The following is a 27,992-nucleotide window of genomic DNA, read 5'->3' as shown; positions in this document are numbered from 1 at the left end:
TTGTGGGCAGTAAATGAAATCTGGCTCTTGTTTCCTATGGCCGTCTAATTTCCAGTGCTCCATGAACCCTGTGCTCCAGGATCCCGAATTTCTCACCATTCCTCCAAAACACTATGACTTCTTATGCTTCAGTACATGCAGCCTCTCAGGTGGCACATGCATGCCTTCCTTTTGTTTAATAAACTCCTATTCAACTTGTATGATCTAGCTTGAATGCCACCTCTCCCATGAAGCCACCTCTAATCTCCTGGGTACATTTATCACTCCTCTAACCCCTGGCAAATACATCCGTTGAGGTGCTTATCACACTGGACTAGAGTTTCACTGTTTATCCTCGTATCTAGTTTGTGTCTCAAGAAATATATATATTTTATATCCTCAGGGCCTGGCTAGTGATGGGTCCATAATAGACAGGTGCTCAATGAACTTGTTTAAATCAACAGTGAATGAAGTGATAAATGTTCAAATAAATGATGAGTAATTGAGTAATATGTGTAAATACTTGGTAAGTGTTAATAAAAGAAGCTCCTTTTTAATGAATGCTAACTATGTCCCAGACACATAGTTACGCGCATATAATTTCAATCACTCACAATATCTCCACAAGGTAGACTTGTTCTAGTAAATTTGCGGCCTGGGTTCCAACGAATGAGAACTGTCAGTGACAACACCAACAGCTCTTGAGACACTCTCATGGGCTAAATGGCAGCCCCCAAAAGACACTGTCATGTCCTGGGGCTCCTGGATGGCTCAGTCAGTGAAGCATCTGACTCTGGATTTCAGCTCATGCCATGAACTCACAGTTCATGAGATTGAGCCCTGCATTGGACTCCATGCTGTCCATTCAGGATTCTCTCTCCTCTCTCCTCCTCTCTCTGCCCCTACCCCACTTGGGTGTGCAGAAATGCACGTGCACATTTCTCTCAAAATAAATAATAAACATTTTTTAAAAAAGTTTTAAGATATTGTCATGTCTTAATCTGTGGATCCTGTGAATATGACCTTATTTGGGGGCAAAAATTTGTCGATATAACTAAGTTAAGGATCTTGAGATAAGGAGATCATCCTGGATCATGTAGATGGGTAACTTAATGACAAGTGCCCTTAGAAGAGACACATAGAAGAGAAGGCTATGTGAAGACAGAGCGGAAAGAGGTGTGGTCACAAACCAAAAATCACCAACTGGAAGCCAGCAGAAGCTGAAAGAGGCAAGAAACAGATTCTCCTCTAGAGTTTCCACAGGGAGAGCCACCCTGCTGACACCTTAGTTTTGGACTTTTCTCCTCCAGAACTGTGATAGAGTGAATTTCTGGGGGGGTGGTTTCTGTGTTTTTGTTTTGTTTTGGCCACCATGTTTGTGGTAATTTTTTATAGCAGCCTCAGAAAACTAACTCAGAGAGGTACTTTAATGTCTATTATAAAAATGAGGACAGTGAAGTTGAGAGAGGGAGGGTTTTCTCCAAGGCACAGAGCTACTCATCACCAGAGATGAGATTCAGATCTGAACCTGTCTTATTCCAATGTCTTTGTCATGAATCTCCCATGGGTGGCATCAGAGACGCCTCCCATGGTTCTTTAGCTTGAGCTTCTGACACGTGCAGACGCCAGGCCCTCCTCGTGGAGATCCCCACTCACTGGATCACTGGGAGAGCAATGGCACCTGCGTTTTCTGACAAGTCCCCCCAAAGTGGTTGTGCTACACGGTACGACTGAGAAATACCAGCACTGAAGGGTGGGGCTTTCACCCTCGCGGTCCCGTAGAAATGCCTACTTGGAAACACACATGATGCAACACAGAAGGGAAAATGGGAAGAATGAGCCAAACCCCAACATGAAAGCTGAGCTCTCGTTCTTTTGCACGGGCACCCCAAGCTCTCCCATGCTGCTGCGCCATAAGGGAGTGGATGGGGCTTGGGGAAACAATTAAATAGATGGGCTGGTTCTGAACCAAAGCCATCCCAACTCCCCATAGGTTTTACTAAATCATTTATAATTCCAAGAAGCTGAAGTAAATATTTAATATTTGATTCCTAATCCATAAATATTTACATGTGGAGATTTCCCCATGTTTGACAAGCCCACCAGAGGTTTTACACTTTTAGCAAGTGTGACTAATGAAACCTTTCAATTCCCCTCCCCACAGCAAGCAGCATCTGGCCACTCCTTCAAGAGTTCTGAGGCAGGCAACTGTCTGTGTGCACCCGAGGTGCAGCCAGGAGCACTGAGAGCTATTAAGGGATTCAGCTTTCAACTCCTTTGGGGAAAGAGAAGAAATAGGCACCAAAAAAGGGAGGGGTGACCTGAGGGGGGCAGGGGGCAGACTGTTGCTGCTTCCACTAAGTACCTTGCAAAGATTCCTGTGGTGTCCTCCATTTGTTAACTTTATGGCTGTTAACATGTCAAATGGACTTCCACTGGGAAAATATTGATAGAATTACTCTAGAAAATCCAAGAAACTCTCTCTGAATCTTTTCTCAGAAATTCTAGAATTATTGGAATGACAAAGGTAGTCTCTCATTCATCTAATCCATTCACTTGAAATACATGTAATATACTGAAATATATTTATATTTATATATTTATATAATATATAATGAAATATGTTTATTAAGTTTCCTCACTCTATTAAGTGTACGTGGCATGCTGCTAGGAGTTGACAAATACAAAGACCAGCTTCCTTCCTTGAGAGGTTCTTACTCTGTTCCTAAGTGATTTGTAGTAAAAAAAGGTAGCCACTCATTAAATACCTACTATGTGCCTAGCCCTCTGTTACATTCTAAACACACATAACCTCTAACTCCTAAAGTCTTTCCATTATAGGTGAATAAAGAGGCTCTGCAGGTTAAGAAGCTTGTCCAAAGTTATATTTCTCATATATTAGTGGAGCCAGTTTTCAAACAAAAGCTCAGTCAAGGACCAATCAGACAAACTGAGCACTTGCCAGCTATTCAAAGAAGGAATTGAATGTGGGGAACCCTTACAATGGTGTTGGAAGGGTTGAAAAGCCAGGCAAAAAGGAAGTGATCCAAGGATTAGTGAGCACCGGAAGCTGCCACCAGCCCTGGGAATAGACCAACAAGAGGAGAAGGTGCTGTGCCCAGAGCCCAGGAGGCAGGGGCTGTGTAGAGGTGGCTAGAACTATGGCAAGGTTGCCCTGGAGGGCTGCAGACAGGAAGACAGGAGCCATCCTGCAGGACCTGGATCCACAGGATACGTGGAGACGGCCAGAGCCACAACCAGAAGCTAAGGGAGGGAGAGAAGGGTCCCAAACGTCCCCCTTTGCCGCACCTTCCCATCTCCCACCAGTACCCACCCCCACATTGGTTGGGCCAAGCCTGAAGTCCGATATGAGGGGAACTTACATAAGATTATGACTGCAAGGAGCAGCTCCATGGGATACAGAAGCACCCTGCCATGCACATGTGGAGAATGAACCTGACAGCAACAGGCACATGACCAGCCCTGCCTTTCTTCTTAGCCCTTGATCTTGCTGACAGAAAAGCTCTCTACTACTGGAAGAGGCTAGGATCCAGTCTTAGAAGATGCCATCGCTCCCCATGTGACCACAGGCCAGCCACACATAACCCGTGTCTCCACTGCGTAAGAACATCCTAGAGTTGCTATGCCAGTCCCCACCCCCTCAGAGACCTCACTCAAGGGTCCTGCCAGATGGCACCTATAGTGGTGCTTTGTTGACTTCCAGGCCCTGGCGTGCTTCTGCTTACCCTGAACCACCGGGTTGGTTTTCTTTCACTTGACAATCTAGTATATCCACACTTACTCCCATCCTCCCTTTGGAATATTCCTTTCAACTTCTTCCCCTGAGATGCTTGGTGCCCCTGCCCCAGCTGCCTTGCTTAGCTCTTTTCTTTCCAAGGATACTTCCCAGGGGCGGGGGGGGGGGGGGGGGGGGGGGGCGCCTTGGAGGATTTCACATGAGGAAGTGCCTGCTGGTGGGGGAGGGGAAGGTTAGGGACGAATTGAGGTTGCTCAGTAATCCTCTCTAAATCACGTATGGCAAGATGTAGCAGACAATCATTTCTTGTGACTGAGACAAGATCAAAGGATTAAGGGGGTTTTGGTAAAGAAGGGTTGGCATTTGGTCATCAGAATTATGAAAGTCAGTCTGCTGAAAAGAACAGCGTGCTAGGCAAAAGTCTGATAATATAGCCTAGGATCCCTTTGAAAAGCCTGAGTTCTTTCACGGTGAAAGGCAAAAGAAGGCCAGAGCACTGTGTCTGTCCACGCAGGCACCTGTCACATGCCGGGGCTACAGACAAGCCCCTCTCTGAGCCTGCCCCCTTCTCCCTGCACACTACCCCAAGAGATGGGTGGCCACCTTCTGAGCCCTTCAAGCTTTCGCCTGATGGGAAGAGCATCACCCACCATTTATGGGGCACTGAGCCCAGGTCAGGCACGTTGCTTTGTTCACCACATCATATTATTCCTCATACAGGAATACAGCATACGAACCATACAGCAGGCAGAAACATTTTCATTTTATAAATGAAGGCACTGAGATGCAGGCATCAAGCACTTTAATTTTTTTTTTAACGTTTTATTTATTTTTGAGACAGAGAGAGACAGAGCATGAACGGGGAAGGGGCAGAGAGAGAGGGAGACACAGAATCGGAAGCAGGCTCCAGGCTCTGAGCCGTCAGCCCAGAGCCCGACGCGGGGCTCGAACTCACGGACCGCGAGATCGTGACCTGAGCTGAAGTCGGACGCTTCAAAGACTGAGCCACCCAGGCGCCCCTCAAGCACTTTATTTAAAGTTACTCCAGGGTCACCTGGGTGGCTCAGTCAGTTAAGCGTCCAGCTCTTGATTTCGGCTCAGGTCATAATCTCACGGCTTTGTGGGTTTGAGCCCCGCATTGGGCTCTGCACTATCAGTGTGGAGCCTGACTGGGATTCTCTCTCTGTCTCTCTCTCCCTCTCTCTCTGACCCTCCCCCACTCACACTGCCTCTCTCTCAAAAGAAACTTAAAAAATAGTTACACCATTAATAATAAATTATTAATAATAATTTATTTATTAAATTAAATTATTAATAAATAATAATTAATAAAATTGAGTTTGTTGAGTACTTACTGTGTGCCAGACACTGTGCTAAGTAAGTGCTTTACATTTAAGGCCCAAACCATGGCAAGCACTGGTCTCCTCGATCAAGGATTGAACCCAAGAGTGAGAGAGATGGACACAAACTGCCTATGCTCACAATGTGCAGTAGTGGGAGAAGCGGGATTCACACCCAGGTCTCTCTCCCGCTGGAGCTCTTAATTACTATTCATCATCTGCTCAGTTGCTCACGCAACAAGTATATCCCGGGTACCTACCACATGTCAGGCACTGGTGGAGGTGCGGTCACACTGCCACAGGCACCGCGGGTCCTCGTGGAGCACACGCCCTGAGCTGGGACACAGCAGGGTGCCGGCAGACAGTTCCTCCTCCAACGCTCATTGGGTAACTTTGAGCCACGCACTGCGCTTGGCCCTGTCACACCTGGGCTGTCTTCCCAACTTGCACTGCCTTAGTCTCTGCCCCTCAGCTCTATAGGGCAGGGTCTGGGGTGGTGGGGTGCGGGTATGGCCTCAAACAATGCCTCTGAAGCCTGTCACTCCAAAATCTTTAGGTCAGTCACCCAAAGTGGAGTCAAAGTTGACAAACGAAAGCAAAAATGCCTTTGTAAGCCTTTCCCCAGAAAGGTTAAAAGTGACACCATCCAGTTGGTTTAAGCAGCTTAAGAGACGTAGGCCGGAGGGCTGAGTGAACAGGTGCCAACTCAGCTCATTAAGTCCCCAAAGTTTTCATCTTTCCCAGGCTAATTGGCATTAATGCATGGGGTGCCGGATGGCTATTAAGTGGGTAGCTGCAGCAGGCTCTTTAAGACTCAATACCTAAAGGAGTTTGGGATCAAAGACACAGAGCATGACTGTACATGAAAGGCGGCCGTCTGAGCTCTGCTTCTGTCCCCGTGGATGTTTACTGCACCTTGGGGAGCGGGGGTGAGGGTGGGGCAGGGAGGACGGCTGTTTTTTTGGCAAAGCAACTGCTTCGTGGTGTTATTGGGAAGTAATTCTCATTCTGTGGTACAATTATCTGTCAGTTTCCTGACGATCCTCAGTTCTATAAACCATGTACTGAGTACTTGCTCAGTGGCAGGTACTGAGATACTAGTGGGGTCTGCAAAGACAAACTGGATCCCATCCCTACCTTTGGGAGGCACACTCTGGTGTGATGACAGACTCGGGTTGCAGTAAGTATAGCACATCCTGAGAGCTGCTATAATAGAGGCCAGTGCCCAGAATCAGAAGAGCCCAGGGGAGGGCCTAACTATCCTTGTTCAGCTGGGTCCAGGAAACCTTCCTGCAGGAAGTGACATCTAAGCTCAGTCATTTTGACAGTTGTACCCGTTCAGTCCATGTCTCACTACTTTGCATACTGATCCCCTCCCATCACCCACAGCACTTACTGTCCATTATATGCCCCTAACTCCTGAACAGCCCAGGGGTGACCAATGTCACAGGTGAACTGAGCCTCACAGATTTCACTCTGCCCTGGATCTGGAATGAGGACCCTGTGACTCCGTTTCCCTTGAGATTTTGAATGGAGAAGCCAGTAAAGCTGGCTATGAGCAAAGTGACCAAGGCAAGCCGTGAATGCAGAGAGAGAACCAAGAAGTGGATCTGGATCTGGGAAAAAGCAAAGTAACTCTGGAGAGATGATGGGGGATACATGACTGCGTGACTTTTCAGTGCTGGGCTCCAGACCCTCAGGATGCCCAGCCTTCCAGACAGCTTCTTTTATGAGCGGGTTCTGTTCCAAACAACAAATGATTTTGGAGGAAGGCCAACGTGAAAGCTGAGCACGAAGCCATAAAGTAGCACGGTGTGCTTGCGAACCAACAAATAACATTGAGCACTAAGTTGTAACCTCCTAGAAGGCAGGAAAGGGGCAGGTGGTGTCTCCCCCTTCCCCCACCTGCAGCACAGAGCTAGGCAGGGATGGACGTATACATGCAGGCTTGCTCAGCCCAACTCCCACAAACCTTACAATTCCAAGAACCGGCCATGACACATAGGACGTTGGTTTTCCCATAGTTAGAAGAGCAGCAAGCTAGCACATATATGTGGAACGCTTTCCTGAAGCCCTTACATGGATGATTGCATGTGGTTTGAATTCTCTCCCTAAGAAACACGTTCCAGGGCACCTGGGTGGCTCAGTCGGTTAAGTGACTTTTAATTTCGACTCAGGTTCTGATCTCACACTTTATGGGATAGAGCCCCACGCTGGGCTCATGCCCACCCCTCCCTTCCTCTCTCCCTCAAAATAAATAAATAAACATTAAAAAGAGAGAGAGAGAGAGAGAGGTCCCATCACTCCCATTTTACATGTAAGAAAATGAAGGCTTACAGGACTTAGAAACTGCCCAAGATAACTGCCATTAATAAATGGCAGAGCTGTGAAGGATCAATTTGGAATTCTGAAGGCAGGGACACAATCACTAGGCTATGATGTGAGGAACACTGGCCTCACCAGTTGTTGTGAGGGTTCATGGAATCTACTTAAATAAGCCCCTACGCAGGCTGGCCATCACAAATATGTTCTAGAAATGGGACTCTGTGGCCTTCTTGGCACTGGTGGTGGAGCAGGGGCATGATAGGATGGGCATTCTGCTTTTGCCTGTGACACAAAAAGAGGTGTGGGGAGATCACTTGGTGCAAAGAGGGCCTCTTCCTTCTCAGGCTACCAATCCAACAGCTGCTTTCAATCCCCTTTTTGCAGGCCTTGCAGGCTGCAAAAGGACAAAATGTTCTGGGGACTGCTAGACTAACTGGCCAGAGAATCCAAGGTCCCAACATCAATCAGCACCTCCTTTTAACCAGCATGTGTTCACCCTTGCCTGAGAGGCATATGGTGACACAGAGGGAAGAATCTGAATTATTCCTTACACCGCACGGCAGAAGACTGAAGAAGTTAGGAGGGTTGAATTATTTAGGTACCTTGGCTATCAGTTGGTGCAATGGGGGGCCATGAGGATGCATCTTGCTGACTTGCAGGAAAACAATCCCAACCGCTGCACTCAGAAATCCATTCCACGTCTCCACCAAGACCATGCTTCCCACAGGCTGCTCCAAGCTAATGACTGAGCAAGCATGGATACTCAGGGGCCCCGTCCCAGGAGGCAGGGCCTCCTCTGATGAGTGGCTTTGGCTCAAGGACTCCACAGTGACCATGACCTTGCTGAAATTTGAGATGCTTCCACCTTTCCTTCCTTCCTCCCTTCTCTCCCTCCTTCTCTCCTCCTTCCTTCATACCTTTCTTCCTTCCCTCCCTCCCTCCTTCCCCTCTCCTTCCTTCCCTCTCTCCTTCCTACCTTCAATCTCTCCCTTCTTCTCTCCTTCCTTCCTCCCTTCCCTTCTTCCTTCTTCTCTCCTTCCTTCCTTCAATCTCTCCCTCCTTCCTTCCTCCCTTCCTTCCTTCCCTCCTTCCCCTCTCCTTCCTTCCTTCAATCTCTCCCTCCTTCCTCCCTCCCTTCCATTCCTCCTTCCTTCCCTCCCTCCTTCCCCTCTCCTTCCTTCCCTCTCTCCTTCCTACCTTCAAGCTCTCCCTCCTTCCTCTCTCCCTCTTCCACTGAGGCTCAAACCTTCATTGTGGTCTGACGGCTCCCCTGGCCTCCTCTAGCTCCCTTTCCATGTCTTCTCACAGGCACGATGAAGTCCTTCCATCTCTCCCTGTCCCTACCTCCTACATCAGATTGGAACCCCACCAGCCCTGGCTCCCCCAGCTGCTGCTGACAGTGGAGCCTGGTGAGTAGAGGCTGAAAGGCAGAACTCCAGGCTCTGTTGTAAAAGGAAACACAGGACACAATGTGGATACAGCGGAACCACGTACTAAACAGGGGCCCTCGAGATGCAAATTTCACACTGTTCATTTTCATCATCAAAGTTACTGGGTACAACAGGCATTTTCTGAATATACCAACCTCTATAGCCGGCTTCAGAAGGATTTTAAAGATGATTTCACCCATCGAGATGGATAATCCTTCAGCTTTGAAATGGAAGATCATAATGCTTTGCCATCTACTCTGATCCCAGAGAAAATGGACCGGTAAAAGAAGATGATTTCAAGGTTTAAAGCCCCCCTTCTAACCCAATCTGCTAAAAATTAAAACTCAGCAAGGCATAGTTAGACAACTTTTCCACCTGTCATTCTTATGAAATAGAGATACTAAGTAGGCCCCAAGTTTTCTTACTGAAAATAAAAATAGACGCTAGTGTGGTAGACAGAGTTCTAAGTCTAAGCAGGAGCTCCATCCCTCACTCAAGATTTGGGCCCTGGGCAAGTCGACTCCTATGAACTTCAGCTTCCTCTTCTAGGAATCAACATATTATTATCTTAAATGAGTTATGGCAAATAAAACACACAGAACAGTGCCTAGTGTATGGTAAGTGCTCAATAAATATTAGCTATCACACCATTCCTAATAATAGTGTCATTATCATTGGTCTATTGTGCAAATTAATTGGGACAACAATACCTAGCATTTTTCAGGCCTTCGCAGAATGTTAATTTTATTTGAATCTAAACCAGGTGCTTCGATACTTTTTTAAAAAAGTGACTAATGCAAGTTTCCTATTTAAGAGGAGAGGGTAGGGGGAAGGGGGAGGAAGAGAACGAATATGCAAGTAAGGTCTGGGATAGGGTGTTTGTCTTCATTTCCTTTCAAGATCTTTAGTGCAGTTTTTGTTTGATTGCAAGCATTTCTGATCCTTCTGATGGATATGTGTGCTGTGCTCTCAAGAAGATAAAAAGAGAGAGAAAGAGAGTGAGCATAAAGCTATATACACACAAGCAATGATGGATGCCAAGGACAGAAAATTTCCAGCAGACCTGGTCTATAAATTGTCATTTAAATTTGCAATTTAAAAACACTGTCTGACTTTTTGATTTAGCTGACTGTATATGAGAGACAAATAATGGAATCCTAATAAGCAATGTTTAAATGACATCTCCAGTCTCCCAGACAGAGAGGGCGGCAGGAGAATTCTAAGAAGAGAAAATAAATCTACCAAGAATAGGAAAGACGACCAGAACTAAATAGTTGCACTAATCACTTGATGACAGATACCAGGAAAATGTATTTTTGGCTGCTTAAAATTCGAATCCTTACAGACGAAGGATAGGCCATCAGCTGAAAACCCCTAAAGTCATTGTAAGAGGACCAGGCTGAGCTTGGTTTTTACATTTCATCACATTAAAACAGATGAACCAAAAAATCAAGGCACTAGGACAACATATTAAAGTTGATAAAGCTGAGGTTAAAAGATCTGAGCTGCAAACATCGCTCAAGCAAAGAGGCATCCATCAGCAAATCTTAATTCCAAGGCTTTACTGGCGTGGTGTCCCCCACTGGTGACACACCCACAAACAGGGGCCCACCAGAAGGTCTACTTCTCTTTCCACGGCAGGGAAGAAGTTAGCACAATCCCCCAGCCACGAAATGCAGAGGATAAACATTTGCATCAGTTCAGGCATGAAAACAGAAATGAATCAACTACAGAAAGCAGTTCTGTGTGCCACAGCTTAAGTGAGATTTGGCAAATTTAGGAAGGAGCCATTGAAAAATGCAACCATGACAGAAGGTTTTGGAAGGAGGTCTTGCGAATAAAAGCTAAGGAAAAGGAGACTGTCCAGCTTTTTAAAACGGATAATTCCAAAATTTAGAGTGACATGGGAATGGCTTAAATTGTAAGATTTTACTGAAAAAGTAATGCAGAATCAAACACCCAGGAGGATCACACAAGAATGCACGTGTTTGCATGTTTGTATGCACACACGCATGTGCAGGAAAAAAAAAAAAAAGACTGAAAGAAAATAAGTCTGAATGTTAACTCTTCTCACTCAGAGCTGGGAGTTCAGAATCCTCTATGCAGTGCTTGAAGCAGCCATTGAAATCGACCCGCATTGGCAAATTACACAAAAATCTATTTGCAATCTATAACTTAGAGAGCAGGAGGAGAAGCCACAGTAATCATTACTTTAAAACATCAAAGGAAAACTAATGGAATATAAATTACTGATTCTAGGAAAATGTAGGCCAAAGGCCAAAGAATTACCTGTCTCATCTAGGCTACTCTATTGTTCAGCAAATGCTTAATGAACACATACTATGTGCCTGGTCCTACAAGTAATAGGAAAGAATAAAATGTGCATACAGAGCTTTTACTCTAGAAGTAAGGAGAAGCAAGATTTCCGATCTGCTGGTCTTCCTTCCACTGGAGGACAAGGTAGGATTTATTTTTGACAACGAGGGATTTAAATCTAATGGGTAGACAATGTCTGTAATAACATAAGATCTTTCACAAAGCACCCATTGAACTAAAAAAAAGTAATGAATCGGCACTCCAAGAATCTTTATTTAATTGCACCACCTCTGGGAAGTCCTTGGATAGCTGGTTATCTCTGCTCTGGGATTTCAACTTACTGCAATGAACTATAATTATTTCTCAGTTGCCTGTCTTTTGTACAGATCTTAAGTTCCCTAAGCTCAGACTTGTTTACAATCTTCTGTGGCCAACACTCTGCTTGGTTTTAGCAAACACCCAGAAGAGGAAAGAAGCAATGAAGGAAGGAAAGAGGGAAGGAGGAAAGAAAGGAAGGAACTCAACAATCATTACACAACCTCTAATAAAATTAATTTGTGTTGACAATTCTTGATTTGATTAGCATTTCTTGAACATCTACTTTGTGCTAAAGGCTGCAGTAAGGACCTTCACATATGCATTCACTCGTTTCTATTTCTACCATTTTGAACTCCAACCAGGAGGTTATTTACTAAAAGCCACTTTGGTCTACAAAGCACATAGACTTTGAAATCAAACTGTTCAGCTTTAAATCCGCACTCTGCTAGTTTCTAGCTTTGGACAGGCTAGTGAATCTCTAGAACTGTAGGTTTTCACATATGCATGTGAAAATACGGTGAGATTAAATATTTAAAATGCCTGTCTTTTCCTCCTTATGGAAATGGTTTTATTTCCTACAAATGTATATTGCCAAACTCCTACTGTTTAATCATAGCGTTTAGCCTGACCAAAAGCCATTGGGTACTTGGCTAAGATAGCAAGAACAAGTCTTGCAGAGCCTCATGAAGCAAGGGCTAAAAGCGACCTCAGTGAGTTGCACATTTCCCACCTGCTATCAAGCATCAAGCCACCTTTTATAAGCCCGACCGGATTTAGCACTCATGGCTATCCATCACGGCTTCAGTCCAACGTCCAATGTCTTTAGCACATGCTTCCATATCGCTGTTAATAAGGGATACGGGGATGATCATTTTCCCAATGATAGGGGTCCTGATCCTTTTTAGGATCACATAATAAGAACATTTTTCATTGTGGGAGATAATTCCCCTTCCCGTGCACATTTGTCAAAGGCAGTTTCCAACAGTCCCGTACATCATCCTGAAATACATGATAAGATTCAGGTCTGCTATTCATCATCTGCTGGGCTTCTTCCAATGCGAGTTCCTGCATGGCTTTTCTTGCCTCTGGTTTAACAATCGGAATGCAAGTTCTCCCTAGAGCAGCACCGCCAGGCAGGGGAATTGAAAAACTCAAGCGATGACAGCCCCCAATCTGAGGGAAGAGAATCTACAATGATGATATATAAATTCTTTATAAAAGTAAATTGCAAATATTGCTGCCACTTTACAACAGGACAGAGACCCCCAGGAATTGAGCTTTCACTGAAGTTTTATTTGATGGCCACTGCTGGAAAACAGCATAGTACAGCAGAAAGATCCCATGCTTTGGATCCTTCAGAGCTAAGTTTAAAAATTCCTGTTCTTCCATGCACAAGACAGGTGACCTTCTGCAAAATGGGGGTATTACCAACCTCACAGATTCTCATATGCTCATTGTGTTCTCTGCCTGCATTTAGTAATCGTGCAGTTAATGTCGTTTCCCGTTTTTGGCACTGACAACTCTTCAATAAATTCTCCCTGTCCCAGCTTTGAGAGGATATAATGATCCCCAAGACACAGTCCCGGCCATCAAGTCTCTGCTTAAAATACAACCTAGTGAGGAAGGGAGGTGTGTAAGTGCAATCCTACTTGATGCAAGAAAGACATAAAAGCTTTATCTGGATTAAAATTAAAAAAAAAAAAAAAAACAACATGTTGAGAATCATGGGGAAAGGAAGGCTTAATTCCATGGGAAGAAGAAAATGCTAACAAAGAGCCTCATAGAAGCACCATCTGAGCTGGATCTTAGGATCAAGTAGGCCTTGACAGCCAGCTAAGAGATCAGGGCGATTTTTTTCCAGGTTGAGAGAAGAGAAAGAGCCGGAGAAAACCCATGCATGTTCAGGGAGAGCCAAGCAGGTCAACACGCTCAGAAGGTGCCAGGTACATAGGAGGCGCACGTGATACTTGCTAAATGGATGAGTTAGGCACAACTGCAGGGTGTTGAGAGCATAGGTTCTAGAGTGGTGGCACTGACTTTGTTTTAGTTCTTTAATTTCTACTTCCTCATCAGTAAACATGGGATTTAAAAGAAAAAAAAAAAGAGCTTCCTCAAAGGGTTGTCCAAGAGAAAACACACGGAAAGGTTTAAATACACTACCTGACATTTTATAATTGCTGATAAACAGTAGCTACCCTCATCACCAGCATTCTCATGATGATTTCTGATATGGGAATGCCCACTGGGAGGTGAATTGGGCCAATGGTGATACTCATAGCTTCAGGGCATTTGCAAAACTGGACTGCTTATTCCAAACTATGATCTAGAAATGCATTTTGATGTATTCACAGTTCAAAATCCTCATCTTTACCTTTTTATATCTGGAAAACATAGAATAAATGGCACCGTCTTTAGAAGGGAAATGTTTCCCCATCAATCATGTGGAACCCTTGTATATGGCAACCTCCCCCCTGCCAGAGAAGAGGTGTGAACACCCAGAGTTTCCTCTGCCTTTCCAACTCCCTTTCTATCTCTACCGTCTGCCATGATTCCCTCCTCCTGCTGTGGCCATTTCAACCTAACAGTGCTTCTGCTGGAATCTGTAGGAAGATGTCTTTCAGTGTGAGCATTACTTGGTATTTGGTAAGAAGACACACAATTCAGTAGGGAGCTTCTTAGTCCAGTGGTAAGCACGCGGGCAGGCTCTGAGATCAGAGAGATCTAGATATAAATGGATTCCTTTATTTCCAAGTTTCATGGACTTCAGGCAAGCTATTCGTCTGAGCCTTAGTCGACACTCCTATAAAATGGGAACACTTGTCTAAAGGTGGTTTTCGAGCTTAAATGAGCCAACATTTCACCTCCACCACACCCTCTCTTTTGCCTTTTTTCTACGTGTGCTCTTTTGATGGACTATGCAGAATCACTCGGTCTTACAACACATGCACTCTGACCATCCTAGACACTTTGTCTCATAGGAAAGGGTGCTGATATCCCAACACACATAGGAACACTGTCTGCTCATTCAGCAAATCATAGTGGATAATAAAACCTCATGCTCTGGGGCATTTGCTGATTATCTGCAAAGATAAAGACTTCCAACCCCACAAAGGTGTGTACCCTTACCTGACTCACAGGACTTGGAGGAATAAGAGCTTTGTTCTTCTAAACATCAAAATTCAAGCCCAGCCACTGCCACAGGCAGCACACTGAGCTTAATGAAGCAGTGGCATGAACTAATATGGCAAATCTTATAGCTTTACTACCAATATGGCCCACATCACGCTAAATTATGGCACCAGACGTGATTGGACACACATCACAAAAGAAGAAGCAGTTCACAGAATGGTAGGAATTTTCAAAGCCACATAATAAGAATCTCAAGAGCCAGCATTTAGGGGAGATGTTTGTGTTTTGTAATTTTCTTTCTCCTTGTGCAAATCATTCTCTCCCACACTTTATGATAATCAATTCAACAAACACTTATTGAGTACTTATCATGTTTTGAGTGCTGTGCTAGGAATTCGTGGCTAATGGCAGAGCCAGAAAAATAAGCCAAAAATTATAAAGGAAACATGGCAAGTGTCATGTTTCGAATGAGGATAGGGTACTATGGAACCCCCTCACAAATCCAGCTAAATGAGGCTTTCTTAGTCATGAATTCATTCATTCACTCACTTATTCATTCAACCAACATTGTGGCATACCTACATCCTTCAACATTGTACTTAGTGGTAGAAATGAAGTAGGTAACAAGACAGACATGTTGCCATCACAGGACTCCCAGCCTAATGAGTGATACAGAAGACAAAGACAACTAAGCATATACTATGGTGAACAAAATGAGACATTCGAGAGCACACAAAACAGTCATGACCCACAACTGGGGGGCTGTGTGTATGGGTTACAACAGGTCACCGAGGCATTTCTGCAGACAAGAATATCTAACCTGAAACTAATGGATAAGTGGAGTTTGCTCTGAAAAGAATAAAGGAAAACACATTATTTGGAGAAGAAACAGCATTTGCCAAATTCCAAATGTAAAAAAAAAAAAAAAATCACATGGTATGATCAGGGAACTGAAATTAATTCAGTCACACCACCGAATGGACTACCATTATGGAAGAGCACTGAGAGATGTGACTAGAAAGATAAGGAAGTATCAGACCAGGCAAGGCCTCTTTTATGCTACAAGGAGCGGGGGAGTAGGGGCTCTACCCTGAGGGCACTCAGAGCTGCTCACTGAGGCGTCTGAAGCAGAGGTGAGACCTGATCGCATCTTCACATTAGCGAGTGGTGTCCATAACAGCAGAAGTGGAAAATACTGAAAACCTGAATACCACTTAGGAGGGTGTGAGAACAATCTAGATGGCAGAGAGAGGTAGCCTGCACTGCACTTGGGAGAGGGGCAGCAAGGAGAGACAGAATGAATGGCTTTGGGAGGCATTCAGGAGGTTACAGGGGCTGATGGCAGTGACTAATTCAAAACGTCAAGGATGATGGCGCAATGACGGTTGCTGGGTTTTGAAGGATGACTAGGAGCTGGCCAAGTGAAGAGACAGGGTGAGAAGGATGACCCAGGTAGAAGGAGCAGGAGTCACAGACGTCACAGAAAAGAGTCCTGGGATCTAAGGCTCAGTGTGGCTCAGGGTGGGAGGAGGCAGAGTGACACAGCAGGAGACAGGGAGCAAACAGCAGTGGACTTGCGTGGTGAGCTGTCCCCTGTGGTACTGGGGTACTCTGTGCTGCTGGGGTTACACAATGCATTCAAGGAGGAAGGAGGTATGAAGAAGGGTTTGAAAAAAGCCTGACATCTTAGAAGGGAACCAGTTAAAATGAGTCCCTGAACTAAGTCACCAATGAAACCTGAAATGAGTTTGTCTTCAGGGAATGACCACAATGAGTGATGTGTCCTGTAATAAATCCAAGGCCATGTGCTCAAAGAGACTACAGAAGTCCTTCCCCACCACACATCATACAACCTGACAGCCAGTCTTACATAAAGAACTGGACTTCTTGACCCAAAACGGTACTCCCTCCCTCCCTCCCTCCCTCCCAACACCTCAGCCCAAGAGCTTTATGGATCAGCCTCAGAAAAATTGACGTCATCTTTTAATTAAATCCTTGATTTTGAATTTCCAAAGCCCGCAAATCACAGGGTCAGTAGAGAACAATTAGCTCACCAAGATCCAAAACATTCTGCCAAGACAGAATGGTGCCGTAAAGTTACATGATGTGGCTAATCTGTTTCCATGCCTTCCCCAACCAAAAAAAGAGTGTAGCCCCTGTCATTTTTTCAGATTCCTCAGCCCTCAGAAATGCTTTGGTGACCCGTTGCAACCCATACACACAGGGCACAGGGCACAGGGCAAACCCAAAGCACGCTTTCAGGGAAGACCTCACAGATACTAATATCCGGCAGCCCTAGCACTTTCTAGCTTATGCAGACAAACCACCTGACTTAGGGCAAGTCTCCTGGCCTCCCTGAACATTATTTTCTTACGTGTTCCATGGGGTGATGTAAGATTTGGGTTCATTAGGGGCAATTTATCTACAATGGCTAGCACGCAGGAAGCACAAAATAAATGACATCTATTAATAAATGTTTGTGGCTTAACAACATGTTCCATTCTCCTTTGTATTTCCTGTTGACTTCTCTGTTATTATTGAAGCCAGCATTCATTTGAATATGGTCCAAATCCTTTTTCTCAGGGATTCCCCCACGAGCCTCTGGAGAAGAGGGTACCTTCTACTTTTCTTTATGTTCTAGAGCACTAGGAGAAGTGCTGCCTCTTGGGGCTGGCAGCAGAACTGGGGGGGCTGGGAGGAAAGGGAAAGTTTCCTTTTCCTCAGTCTATGCACAGAGAATTGTGGCAGGCAGGGGCTGCAAATCATTCACTTGTGTAATCCTCATTGCAACACTTCAAGATAGGCATCATTATCCCCATTTTATAGAAGAAGCTGAGGCTCAGAAAGATAAAGTAGCTAGAAGCACCTGGGTGGCTCAGTCAATTAAGCATCCGACTTCAGCTCAGGTCATGATCTCCTGGTCCACGGGTTCAAGCCCATCATCAGGCTCTGTGCTAATAGTGTGGAGCCTGGAGCCTGGAGCCTGCTTCAGATTCTATGTCTTCCTCTCTCTCTACCCCTCCCCTGCTAGCTCTTTCTCTCTCTCAAAAATAAGTGAACATTAAAAAAAAAGAAAGAAAGGTAAAGTAGCTAGCCTGAGATACACAAGTCGAAACTGTGTGAAATCTTAAAATCAAACTTACTATCATCTAATTCTAAAGCATGACCTCTTCCAGGAGTCTTCAGTGTAAAGAAGAGGGACCAAACATACCAAGAAGTTAGTCCTAAGAAGGTAAGTTGTCTGCAATCTGAGGAGTTAGAGGAACACCAGCCCGGGGACCTGTTCCTGGGTTCCAGCCCTGACTCTGCTCCTGAGCAACCAAGTGAAAGTCAGCAACTCCTTCCGATGAGAGCTCATCTGTGAGCAAGAGGTTCCGACTAGCCCCCAAATGCTAACTCCTAAAATCCTTTCATGTTCTTCGATTTCTAGAGAACTTTCTCATGTTTCAGTATATAGAGACTTCTAGAATATTGTGGCCTTTGTGTTTATTAAGATGAAAATTCACTTGCTTTTGGTAAGGAAAGGCATGAAAAGAGTTTAGTAAGAAAGAATTTTCTTAATTATGATGAGCACACAATATTTTACTTTTTTCTAAAATTTTTTTAACGTTTATTCATTTTTGAGAGACAGAGTATGAGCAGGGAAGGGGCAGAGAGAGAGGGAGACACAGAATCTGAAGTACGCTCCAGGCTCTGAGCTGTCAGCACAGAGCCTGACGTGGGGCTCGAACTCACAAAACTGTGAGATCATGACCTGAGCCGAAGTCGGATGTTCAACCGACTGAGCCACCCAGGCGCCCCGAGCACACAATATTTTAAATAACAAATAGAAATTCAGGTTAAAAACAGAACATACATTTTATGAATAGTTGTAGGCTGAGAATGAATACAAGTAGCCAAGTAGGGAAAAATCTGTCTTTTTAAGGAAGGATGAGACCTCTAAAAACCAGAAGGACCTTCTTGAGGTAGAAGTTCTTTGACTACAGGAACCAGCTGCAGTCAGTCTACTTTCCAGATATTTCTCTCTCCTCACAGAACACAGCACAGGCAGGGTTCACAGCTGGAGCTGGATAAATACTTGTGGACAAAAAACCTAATTAATTAATTACTGCTTCATCTAGGTTTCAGACTTGGTCGAGCAAATATAATTTCACATCCGTTTGGTGCCTGAAGAAACAGAAGCTGGAAAAGTGGAAGTGCCCTGAGGCAGTGGAAGGACCTAGAGCGGCAGGCCTGAGGTACAAGCCCAGGCCCAGTGTCCTGACAGACTGCGGGCAGCTTTGCCACAGGACAAGAGCAGCAGGCAGAGGCGATGAAACAGCAGCTCTGCACTACAGGCTTGATCAAGAGAATTTTTTAAAAAATTAAGTCCTTGGGGTGCCTGGGTGGCTCAGTCGGTTAAGCGTCCGACTTCAGCCAGGTCACGATCTCGCGGTCCGTGAGTTCGAGCCCCGCATCAGGCTCTGTGCTGACAGCTCGGAGCCTGGAGCCTCTTTCCGACTCTGTGTCTCCTTCTCTCTCTGCCCCTCCCCCGTTCATGCTCTGTCTCTCTCTGTCCCAAAAATAAATAAAAAAACGTTGAAAAAAAAAATAAATAAATAAATAAAACATTAAAAAAAAATTAAGTCCTAAGGATCCAATCAGATGATGGATATGATAGCACTTTATAAGCTCCTAATTGGTAAGCCAGGGTTAACAAGATATTTTCTGGAGGTAACTGCGTAGTTGAGGGATTAGACCCTGAGTATGGCATCACTGAAACCATTCCTTAACCAGAATTTTCTAAGAAACCTCCTGAGAGTTCACACTTAGGCATACAGCCATGGTTCAAACTCAGCTTGATGTGGCTCCAAAGCTAAGGTATCTGCCATAGGACAACCAACTTCTCCTAGACTCCTCAGGGCTTTGATTGCTGTGGCCAAATCTTTTGAGGAGGAAATAAGGTAGCATTTTGTTGTTGTTGTTTTGTTAACTAATGGTCCTTGGATTTAATTCTCATATAAATATAAGGAAAGTGAATAAGTTTATTTCCACATGTTTCTAGAGGATCAGAAGACAGTGCTGAACTGTGATCTCAGAAGAAAGAGGGCAGAAAAGCTAACACTGACCAGGCAGCTGCTATGTTGCAGATCCCTAGCTGGACCTTAACCCATGATTATCTCCCTCCCCCTTCAGATGACATGTATTACACACACACACACACACACACACACACACACACACACTCTTAAAAACAGGGTTCAGGGGCGCCTGGGTGGCTTGGTCGGTTAAGCATCCGACTTCGCTCAGGTCACGATCTCACGGTCCGTGAGTTCGAGCCCCGCGTCCGGCTCTGTGCTGACCGCTCAGAGCCTGGAGCCTGTTTCAGATTCTGTGTCTCCCTCTCTCTCTGCCCCTCCCCTGTTCATGCTCTGTCTCTCTCTGTCTCAAAAATAAATAAATGTTAAAAAAATTAAAAAAAAAAAACAGGGTTCAAAGAGGCTAAATAACGGATCTCTGGTTACGCAGTAGAGAAGGAAAAGAGTCAGAATTTAAAACCAGGTCAGGCTCCAAAGTTAGTGCTCTTCCTACCACACTAAGCTACCAGACAGCGCCTACTGAAAAACTCTAGGCAATGCCCCCAGAAACGTCTTCATGTGTTCATCCTGGGACATATACCTTTACCACAGTCTTCTCCTGGGTGGCCTAATGCTGGGTTTACCCGTAACAAGAAGTGTGTCAACCGTTCTCCCCTTTGATGGCAGGTAACGAACCTGAAAATATACATTCTCGTCCTTCATCAAATTCCACTCCTGGAATAGGCACCGTTTGACAAGCTATATGTGTAGTGACACAATCCAATAAAAATGAAATGAAGAAAACAACTTCACTTCTTACTACTTTCAAGCTTTCCCTTATTTGAATTGTGAATACTCCAGTTACATCTCATAAATGGCCTGTGTAGAAATGCATTTTATGGTGAAATGTGCCCCTTTGTGACTTGTATTGGAAACTATCTGACTTCATTTCAACAGCCTGGGTTAAAGAACCAGGGTGGTAGGTTTGTGAGAAATTCTAAAGGGCCTCTTAACTTTCTTTATGCCACTCTCCCTCATGATAGATAACCCACATGGTCAGGTATTCTTTTTTAGGAAATAAAATATCTGCCCCAGGAACCATCTAAATCTTGCCAAAGGGGGAAAACTCTTCTAGCCTGTAATATCATGTAATAATCTGAGTAATGTCAAATAACACACAAAAAAATAATGTCAAATAACAAAGCAGGATACAAAATTGTATGAATAGTATGATCTCAAACACATATCCTGAAAAGGCAGTCCAGAAGGAATTAATTTAGAATGAGAACAGCAGTTATTTTTGATTAATGGTAATATTCATGCTTACTTTGTTTCTTTTAATTTTCAGTAATAAGCATATGCAGCTTTTCAAAAGTCAAATGAAATTACTAAAAAAAAAGAAAAACATACATTTTTCCAGAAAGAGGCTTAAATATTACTCAGTTTCCTTAGCAACAAAAATCATTGTATGAAATTATAAACTTTAAAATACCAGGCACAAAGATTGTTCAAGAAAAGAAAGTTATATGCCAATCATGCTGATGAAGAGAGATATCAAAGTCCTAAGTTAAATATCAACAAATCAAATCCATATACAGAAAATAATACATCATGAACGAATAGTATTTACCTCAAAAATGAAGATTAGAAAAATCCAATAGTAAAATCTACCACAATATAAATTATGAGGAAAAATATGTAAATCATTTAAATAAATTTAGAAAAAGCATATGATAAAATTCAACCTGCCAATTCAGGATTTATAAAAAAAAAAATACTTCCTAGACAACGATACATGAATGAAAACTAATAAAAAAATCTCTAGTAAGAATTTAAGTATCACACTTACATGAAACTTTAAAGCATTTCTATTAATTGAAGATCAAGTTAAGGATACCTACGATCACTAAATACTGTACTGACTGACCCAGCCAATGCAATAAGACAAGAAAAAGAATAATTACTTAAGGGTTAGAGAGGAAGATAGAAACCTACTTAAAAGGCTGTATGTTGCTTCCATGGAAAATCAAAGAGGAGTTGGAAGAATTAGTTAAAAAATTTAGTAAACAGTATTATAATCAAGATTCAAGATCAATAAATAAACTGTTAATATTTCCTTTTCAAGTTCTACTTATTTTGATCCAGTCAGCAACATTTGCTTAATGGAATAGTGTTCGACAGTGGAAACTGAAGAAGACAAAATAAATTAATCCTGTTACAGACACATTCTCTCTCTTTTTTAAATGTATGTACGTGCTTTCATGGTGCCTTGACTTAAATAAGTATATCAAGAATGCATAGTGTTCATCACTGTTACATAACTACAAACAATTGTAAAATCTTACTTCAGGACAAATCAGCTATGTACTTTTTAAGGTCCCCTTGTTCTAGAATGGGATAGGAGACAACAATATAATATAGACAATGAAGACGATGAATATGAAGAAGAGGAAAATGAGGGGGAGGGAGTAGAAATGGGAGATGAGAAATAGAGAAAAGAGGGAAATGGATAAAGATGACAGGGAAGAAAGGGGGCAAGAAGAAGTAAGGAGAGAAGGATAAAGGGGAAGGGGAAGGAACAAGAGAAAAGGAAGAGGAAAAAAAAAGTAAAGGTGATTTTTTGATCCTGTAATACACCAAGTACTATACTAAGTATTTAATTCACCTTATTTCAACCATTCTTCATAGTAAGCCTGTGAAGTTTGTAATATTCTATCCTTATTATAGGAGAGAAAACGGAGGCTCAAAGAGATTAAGTAACATTGTAAGGTCATACAGTTAGGAAGTGGCACAGCTAGAATTTGAATCCAAGTCAGCCTGCCCAGACTCCATGGTATTGGCCACTCACTAGCAGATACTCCTTGCATATGTATCATGCTGATTTTAGAACCATGTAAGACATTAAGATGAGGAGGTTCTAAAAAGGTCACCTTCATGCTCCCATTCCAAATCTTCAACTGAGCCAATGTTCTGGAAACCCAAATCCTTTCCTTAGGATGCCCCTCATTTTGCATGTTAAGATTAAGAATGAAAAGATATGCAGTAAGATACAATTCTTAATATATTAAGCATTCAAGAGCACAAGTTTCGTGGAAAGGTTAAATCTGAAGCAAAAATATAAGTGTCAGTTTTCACTGAAAAAGCATTTGAGTTCTAGTACGTATCATGGTCTGCAATATTCCCCCCACCCCCTTCCCGTGTAGCAGTTCTCCCAAGACCTGTTTTCTCACCCACTTGCTTTCCTCCTATTATTCTCAGCCCATGATGCATAAAGGTTGACATTAAGTTTTAGAAAATAAAATAGACTACTTCCAAAATATCTGTGTTTCAAGTAAACATCCAAAGCAAAATTTACAATCCTTCCTGAGGTTTTGGCTGTCCAGGAGCTGCACATGTATTACATTTATGTCCTGTGCTTCCTACAGAGTGTCAGACACGTGTCATCCCAAAACATGACCGGGCCGGCACAGCAGTGTCTCAAAACAAATCACTGCCTATACAAAGCAACTAAGTGCATCCCGGTTGGCAAGTCCGTATTGACAGATTTCAAGACCTGAAAGAGAACTCTATTAATCCTCTTCCATGCAGCTCAGAAAATGGGGGAGAGAAAGAGCTGAAACCACAGGGAACAGGCATGCACACGTGTACACACACACACACACACACACACACACAGCATGAAGTTGCTTACACCTAATTTCAACCAGGAGACAAACACACTGAAAGGCATGGTCATAAAGCCATAGGGCCAAATTCCCCAGAAAACCTGAAAAGTGATAAAATTACTTTATGATCAACCTATGCGTGCCAGTCCTCATTAAAAGATACGTATGTGACTCCTCTGGGTCAAGCACTTTCTAAGTGTTGGAGTTAAAGGGTGAATGAGAGGTCCAGTTCTGAAGGAATATATAGTACAACTGAAAAAAACACAGGGCATTTTTAATAAAGTGAGATACTAACAAAGTGCTATTGCAGCAAAAACAAAATAAACCAACCCCATGTGGGGAGTAAGGTAAGTACTAACCTGAAGAATAAGAGGGAACCAGTCTAGGAAAAATTGGACAGCAACATAAGTATTTCAGGCTGGATTAATCATCCAGTGGTTCTCCAAGTCTGGTCTCTAAAGCAACAGCATCAATTGCTGTTGGGGAACTTGTTATAAATAAAGGCTTGGACCCTACCTTAAACCTATTGAACCAAAAGCTCTGGGGATGAGACCGAGCAATCTGTGTTTTAACGAGCCTCCCAGGTGATTCTGGTGCTGCTAGAATTTGAGAACTTTGCAACAGTGAACTACAGTAGACACAATGCTTGGAGGGTAAACACGGTTGGATAGGGGGCAGGGCGCTAGGCAGAGATGTTGCTGGAAGGATGGAGAGAAGGGATATCAAAAAGGTCTTTATATGTTATGAACATAATTTTGGGACTTTACCCAAGCAACAGGGGAAAGCCATTAAATATTATACTACAAGTACAGAAAACAGCAAATTAAGTTGGCAACCATTAAAAAACATATGCCATCATGAAGACAGTACTGTACATCATTCCAGAGACAAGCCACTGCACAGATCAACAGCCAGTTAGGAAGGAACAGATCAAACCTACCTTTCTTTCTGGAGTCTTTCTTGGCGCTGGTTTTCACAGCTACTTGAAGTTCTGTCTCAGTTGACATCCTACTAAATCCTTAGTCCACTTCACACAGATCCCGGGCCTCGGCCAGGCTCATGGAGGATTCCTCTCCAAGAGAATGACTCCTCCCTTCAGAAACAATGCCCCGAGCTGCACATTTCATTCACTCCTTCCGCGTGCTACAAATCAAGGAAGAGGACGTTTAGAATCATCACCCTTTTGAGGTTAAACAAAAATTAGTGGGAAGAGGGGAAATGAACAGTCAGATATACAAAAAGAGGAAAATCGTGGTCTCCCTGTGGAAACTGCACACACAATTTCATCAAGTCATTGGCGGGGTATGCAGCGAAGGGAATGAGAGGTCTATCTGAAAAACTGTCTCTCAAGCTAGATACCTAACTCAAAATAGATCTTTTAAAACTGGATTTTCAAGAAGGACAAAACCCAACTTCTTGTTTTCCATGTTTCTTGCTTTCAAGCACTAGATGCCACCCAGAAAATATAGCAAAGGCACATTTCCTGAGCAACCCCGGGGAGACATTTCCAACAATAGGGCACCCATCCATCAGCCAAGCTTGATCAGAGCCTTGGCAGCTAAAGCAGATCATAGGGAAGTGACCTGTGGTCTGTCCCTCACTGCCAGGCATCAGAGGGGACATGGAGTTGACATACAATTGGGCTCCAAGGGTAAGGTGACAAATGGGGCTGAGAAACTTTCCAGCAAGCCAATTTTTATGTCAGTTTTTTCCTGGGCTGTAAGAGCAGACAAGCATTTAATGTGAGGAGAAAAAGAAAAGAATCAGGCAGCCACACAGTCCCTTCATTCTTTCTTTAATAAATATGCATTGCACACTACTAGGTACTATTAAGTCCCGACACTGTGCTGGGAAGAGATAATAATGATAATAATGATAATACAACCACTTCAATTACAGCTAGTATTTACTATGCACTTACTATACACTATGCCCTTAGCTACTGCTTCACATACATTATCTCATTTGATTTCATTTAAATTGAATGAATGTATTTCCTGTGTCAAGTCAACAGTCTTTCCCAGTGACTATCTATCGGATAGCTATATGTGAGAGTTCAGTTGAAAATAAACATTTCACTAGTTATCCATTTTTAAAGAAAATTAAGATAAAGCTACTAGAAATGGATCTTTAAACCGTGCAGCCAATTCTTAGCTCATCCCACTTAGCTAGAATGCTTGAATCCAGAAAGGCTGACCCTGAATGCCAGTTTCCGTTCAAAAAGAGTAGTAAAATGAACCTCTTAATCATGACAACTAAAGATGGCTTAACTAGAAGATCTAATATAAAAGTCACATAAAATATGGTACGGTTTATGTCCTCTAGATTCATCCATGTTGTTACAAATTGCAAGAAATGATTATGCTATGTGAAGTAAGTCAGAGAAATACAAATACCATACGATTTCACTGATATCTGGAATTCAACAAAATAAACGAAGGAGAGACAAACAAATACACTTTTATAGACAGAGAATAAACTCGGGGTTGCCAGAGGGGAGGGGGATGGCGGATGGGTAAAATCGGAAAAGAGGATTAAGAACACACTTCTCGTGATGAGCACTGAGTAATGCATAGAGATTGAATCATTATATTGTGCACCTGAAACTAATAGAACACTGTGTGTTAATTATACCTGGATGAAAAAAAAAAAAACAACAATGAAATAAGTAAAATTAGAGTAAGGCTCGATAATGGGGAAATTCCCACCTCATCCAAAGATACTTGGTTTGTTTATTTGTTAACAACCTATCTACTTAAAAAAACAAAACAAAACAAAACAAAAAAAAAACACTGGCCCTGACTGAAAGGAGACTGAGGTACAGGATACAAAGCCACAACCAAGGAAAATGGAAAACTGTCTTCCTAGAATGGGGTCCATAAAATCATACACAGAAAATGAGAACTTTTCCTGCTACCTTTGTGCCATCTATGTGGACCACACCACTAGCCCTCACGCCCTTTCTTACCTCTCTCCCGACAAAAGACAATGCTCCAAGGGAGCTGACAGAGCCACAAACCTTCATCACTCATGGACATAATTTGTTTTATTAATAATACTTATCATTTCACTGCAATGAATATCTACTAAGAACGTACCATGGGCCAAGTGCAAATGCTGGCTCATTCGTGTCACAAGACATCAACTGTGCAACCACACTGGCTAAGAGTACAGATTATTTCTGTCCTCAAAGATACTCAGAGGAGAAGAGATGTTAGTCACGTAAGGGACTGTAATACACACAACCAGAACTAAAACAAATACCAGGTGTACTGGAGAACAAAGGAGCAAGCATTCACCTTTTCTTGGAAGGTCAATGAGACCTCTCAGAGGAGGAGCCCTATACTGTGCTGTCTTGAAGAATAATTCTTATATCAAGTGGATAATAAGAGGAAGGACCAAGGGGCACTCAATAAATACATGTATAAAAAATAAATGAATGGTAGTTTCAGGCAAAAGGACCAGCTGTGCGAAGTCAAGGAGACTTGAAATCAACAGCCTAACTGATAAAAGGAGACATAAGTCTAGTAGGGAGGTGGCGTACTTTCACATCTTCCCAATTTTTCCTTGTGCTGTTACTTTTCTAGGGACTCTTTCTTCTCGAGTCTGCGTTGACATTCTATTGACCCCTCAAGGTTCAGTTCAAAGAAGTATCTTAGGCAGAAAGGTTTTCCAATCTCTCGATTACAAAGAATCTCTCCCTACTTATATTATGATCTGCTTTTTGGCAAGCTGCATAGTTTCAGCCACTTACAATCAAGGTCATATTGAGGAAGTTACCAACCCTTCTTGGCCTCAGTTTCTATATGTGTACAATGGGGGTAACAGTATCAACTTCATGGAGTGGCTGCGGAAATTAAGTGTGAACACACACATCACATGTTTGGAAGAGGGTCTGCCACATCTCCTGGAAAACATGTAGTAAATGTGAGGTGCTAATAATTTCCTGTGTTAACTGCTCAAGGTCATTTGGGTGTATGTGACTACAAGTCCATCCTATTATCCTCCCTTGATAGAATAGGAAACTAAGGCAGGTTAAGTCTGCTCTGTAAAGACACTGCAGGACGAGATAGAATCTATCTCTTGTCCATCGTGCTTGTTTTGCACACAGTAGGTATCGAACACATGAATAATAAAAGGAGCTGAGACATATAGGATTTACACAATTCCAAGAGATATGTCCATCGTGCTTGTTTTGCACACAGTAGGTATCGAACACATAAATAATAAAAGGAGCTGAAATATATAGATTTTACACAATTCCAAGCATTCTTAAAAGGCTGTATATAAAACTGGTTAGGAACTGGGCCATTCTTTCCCCTTCAACTTTGTATAAAAAGCACAATATAGCACCTCTCCCTATTCTGTGGGAACTTCCAGCACCGCTTGTTCGACAAAACTGTGACTGTGTTCAAGTGTTATAAAGCATTACTTGTGGATTTCTGAAGTACATCCCGTTATCAACAATGAAAGGAAACCAACATCATTTCAAATAAAAACTTAAATACGGAAGCTGCAGCATGGAGAGACCATACCATGGCCCAGACTCTGGCATCCCCTTTAATTTTCCAAAAGCCAGAGGTTTGGAATATGCTGTGAAGTAACTCCAAATTATTTAGGAAATTCATTTCTTTGTAATTAAGGAGATTAAAGTCCCCCAGGGCCAGAAACCATGT

General features: G+C 43.1%; 1 protein-coding gene across 22 annotated transcripts in view; it reads right to left on the bottom strand.

Annotated features, from left to right (window-relative positions):
- Positions 1-27,992, bottom strand: part of DAB1 (DAB adaptor protein 1) — a 1,127,727-nt gene that overhangs the window by 257,183 nt on the left and 842,552 nt on the right. For all 22 annotated transcript variants that reach the window (XM_053894818.1, XM_053894792.1, XM_053894788.1 and 19 more), the window contains one exon: positions 24,257-24,459. In XM_053894818.1, coding sequence (XP_053750793.1) covers positions 24,257-24,323 — 67 coding nt within the window. In that variant the 5' untranslated portion in view covers positions 24,324-24,459. The remainder of the gene's footprint in view (positions 1-24,256; positions 24,460-27,992) is intronic.

This window comes from Panthera pardus, unplaced genomic scaffold (genome assembly GCF_024362965.1).
Source record: "Panthera pardus isolate Hobbes unplaced genomic scaffold, ASM2436296v1 HiC_scaffold_11, whole genome shotgun sequence".
In the NCBI taxonomy this organism is placed as follows: domain Eukaryota; kingdom Metazoa; phylum Chordata; class Mammalia; order Carnivora; family Felidae; genus Panthera; species Panthera pardus.
This window is presented reverse-complemented; position numbering and strand designations above follow the sequence as displayed.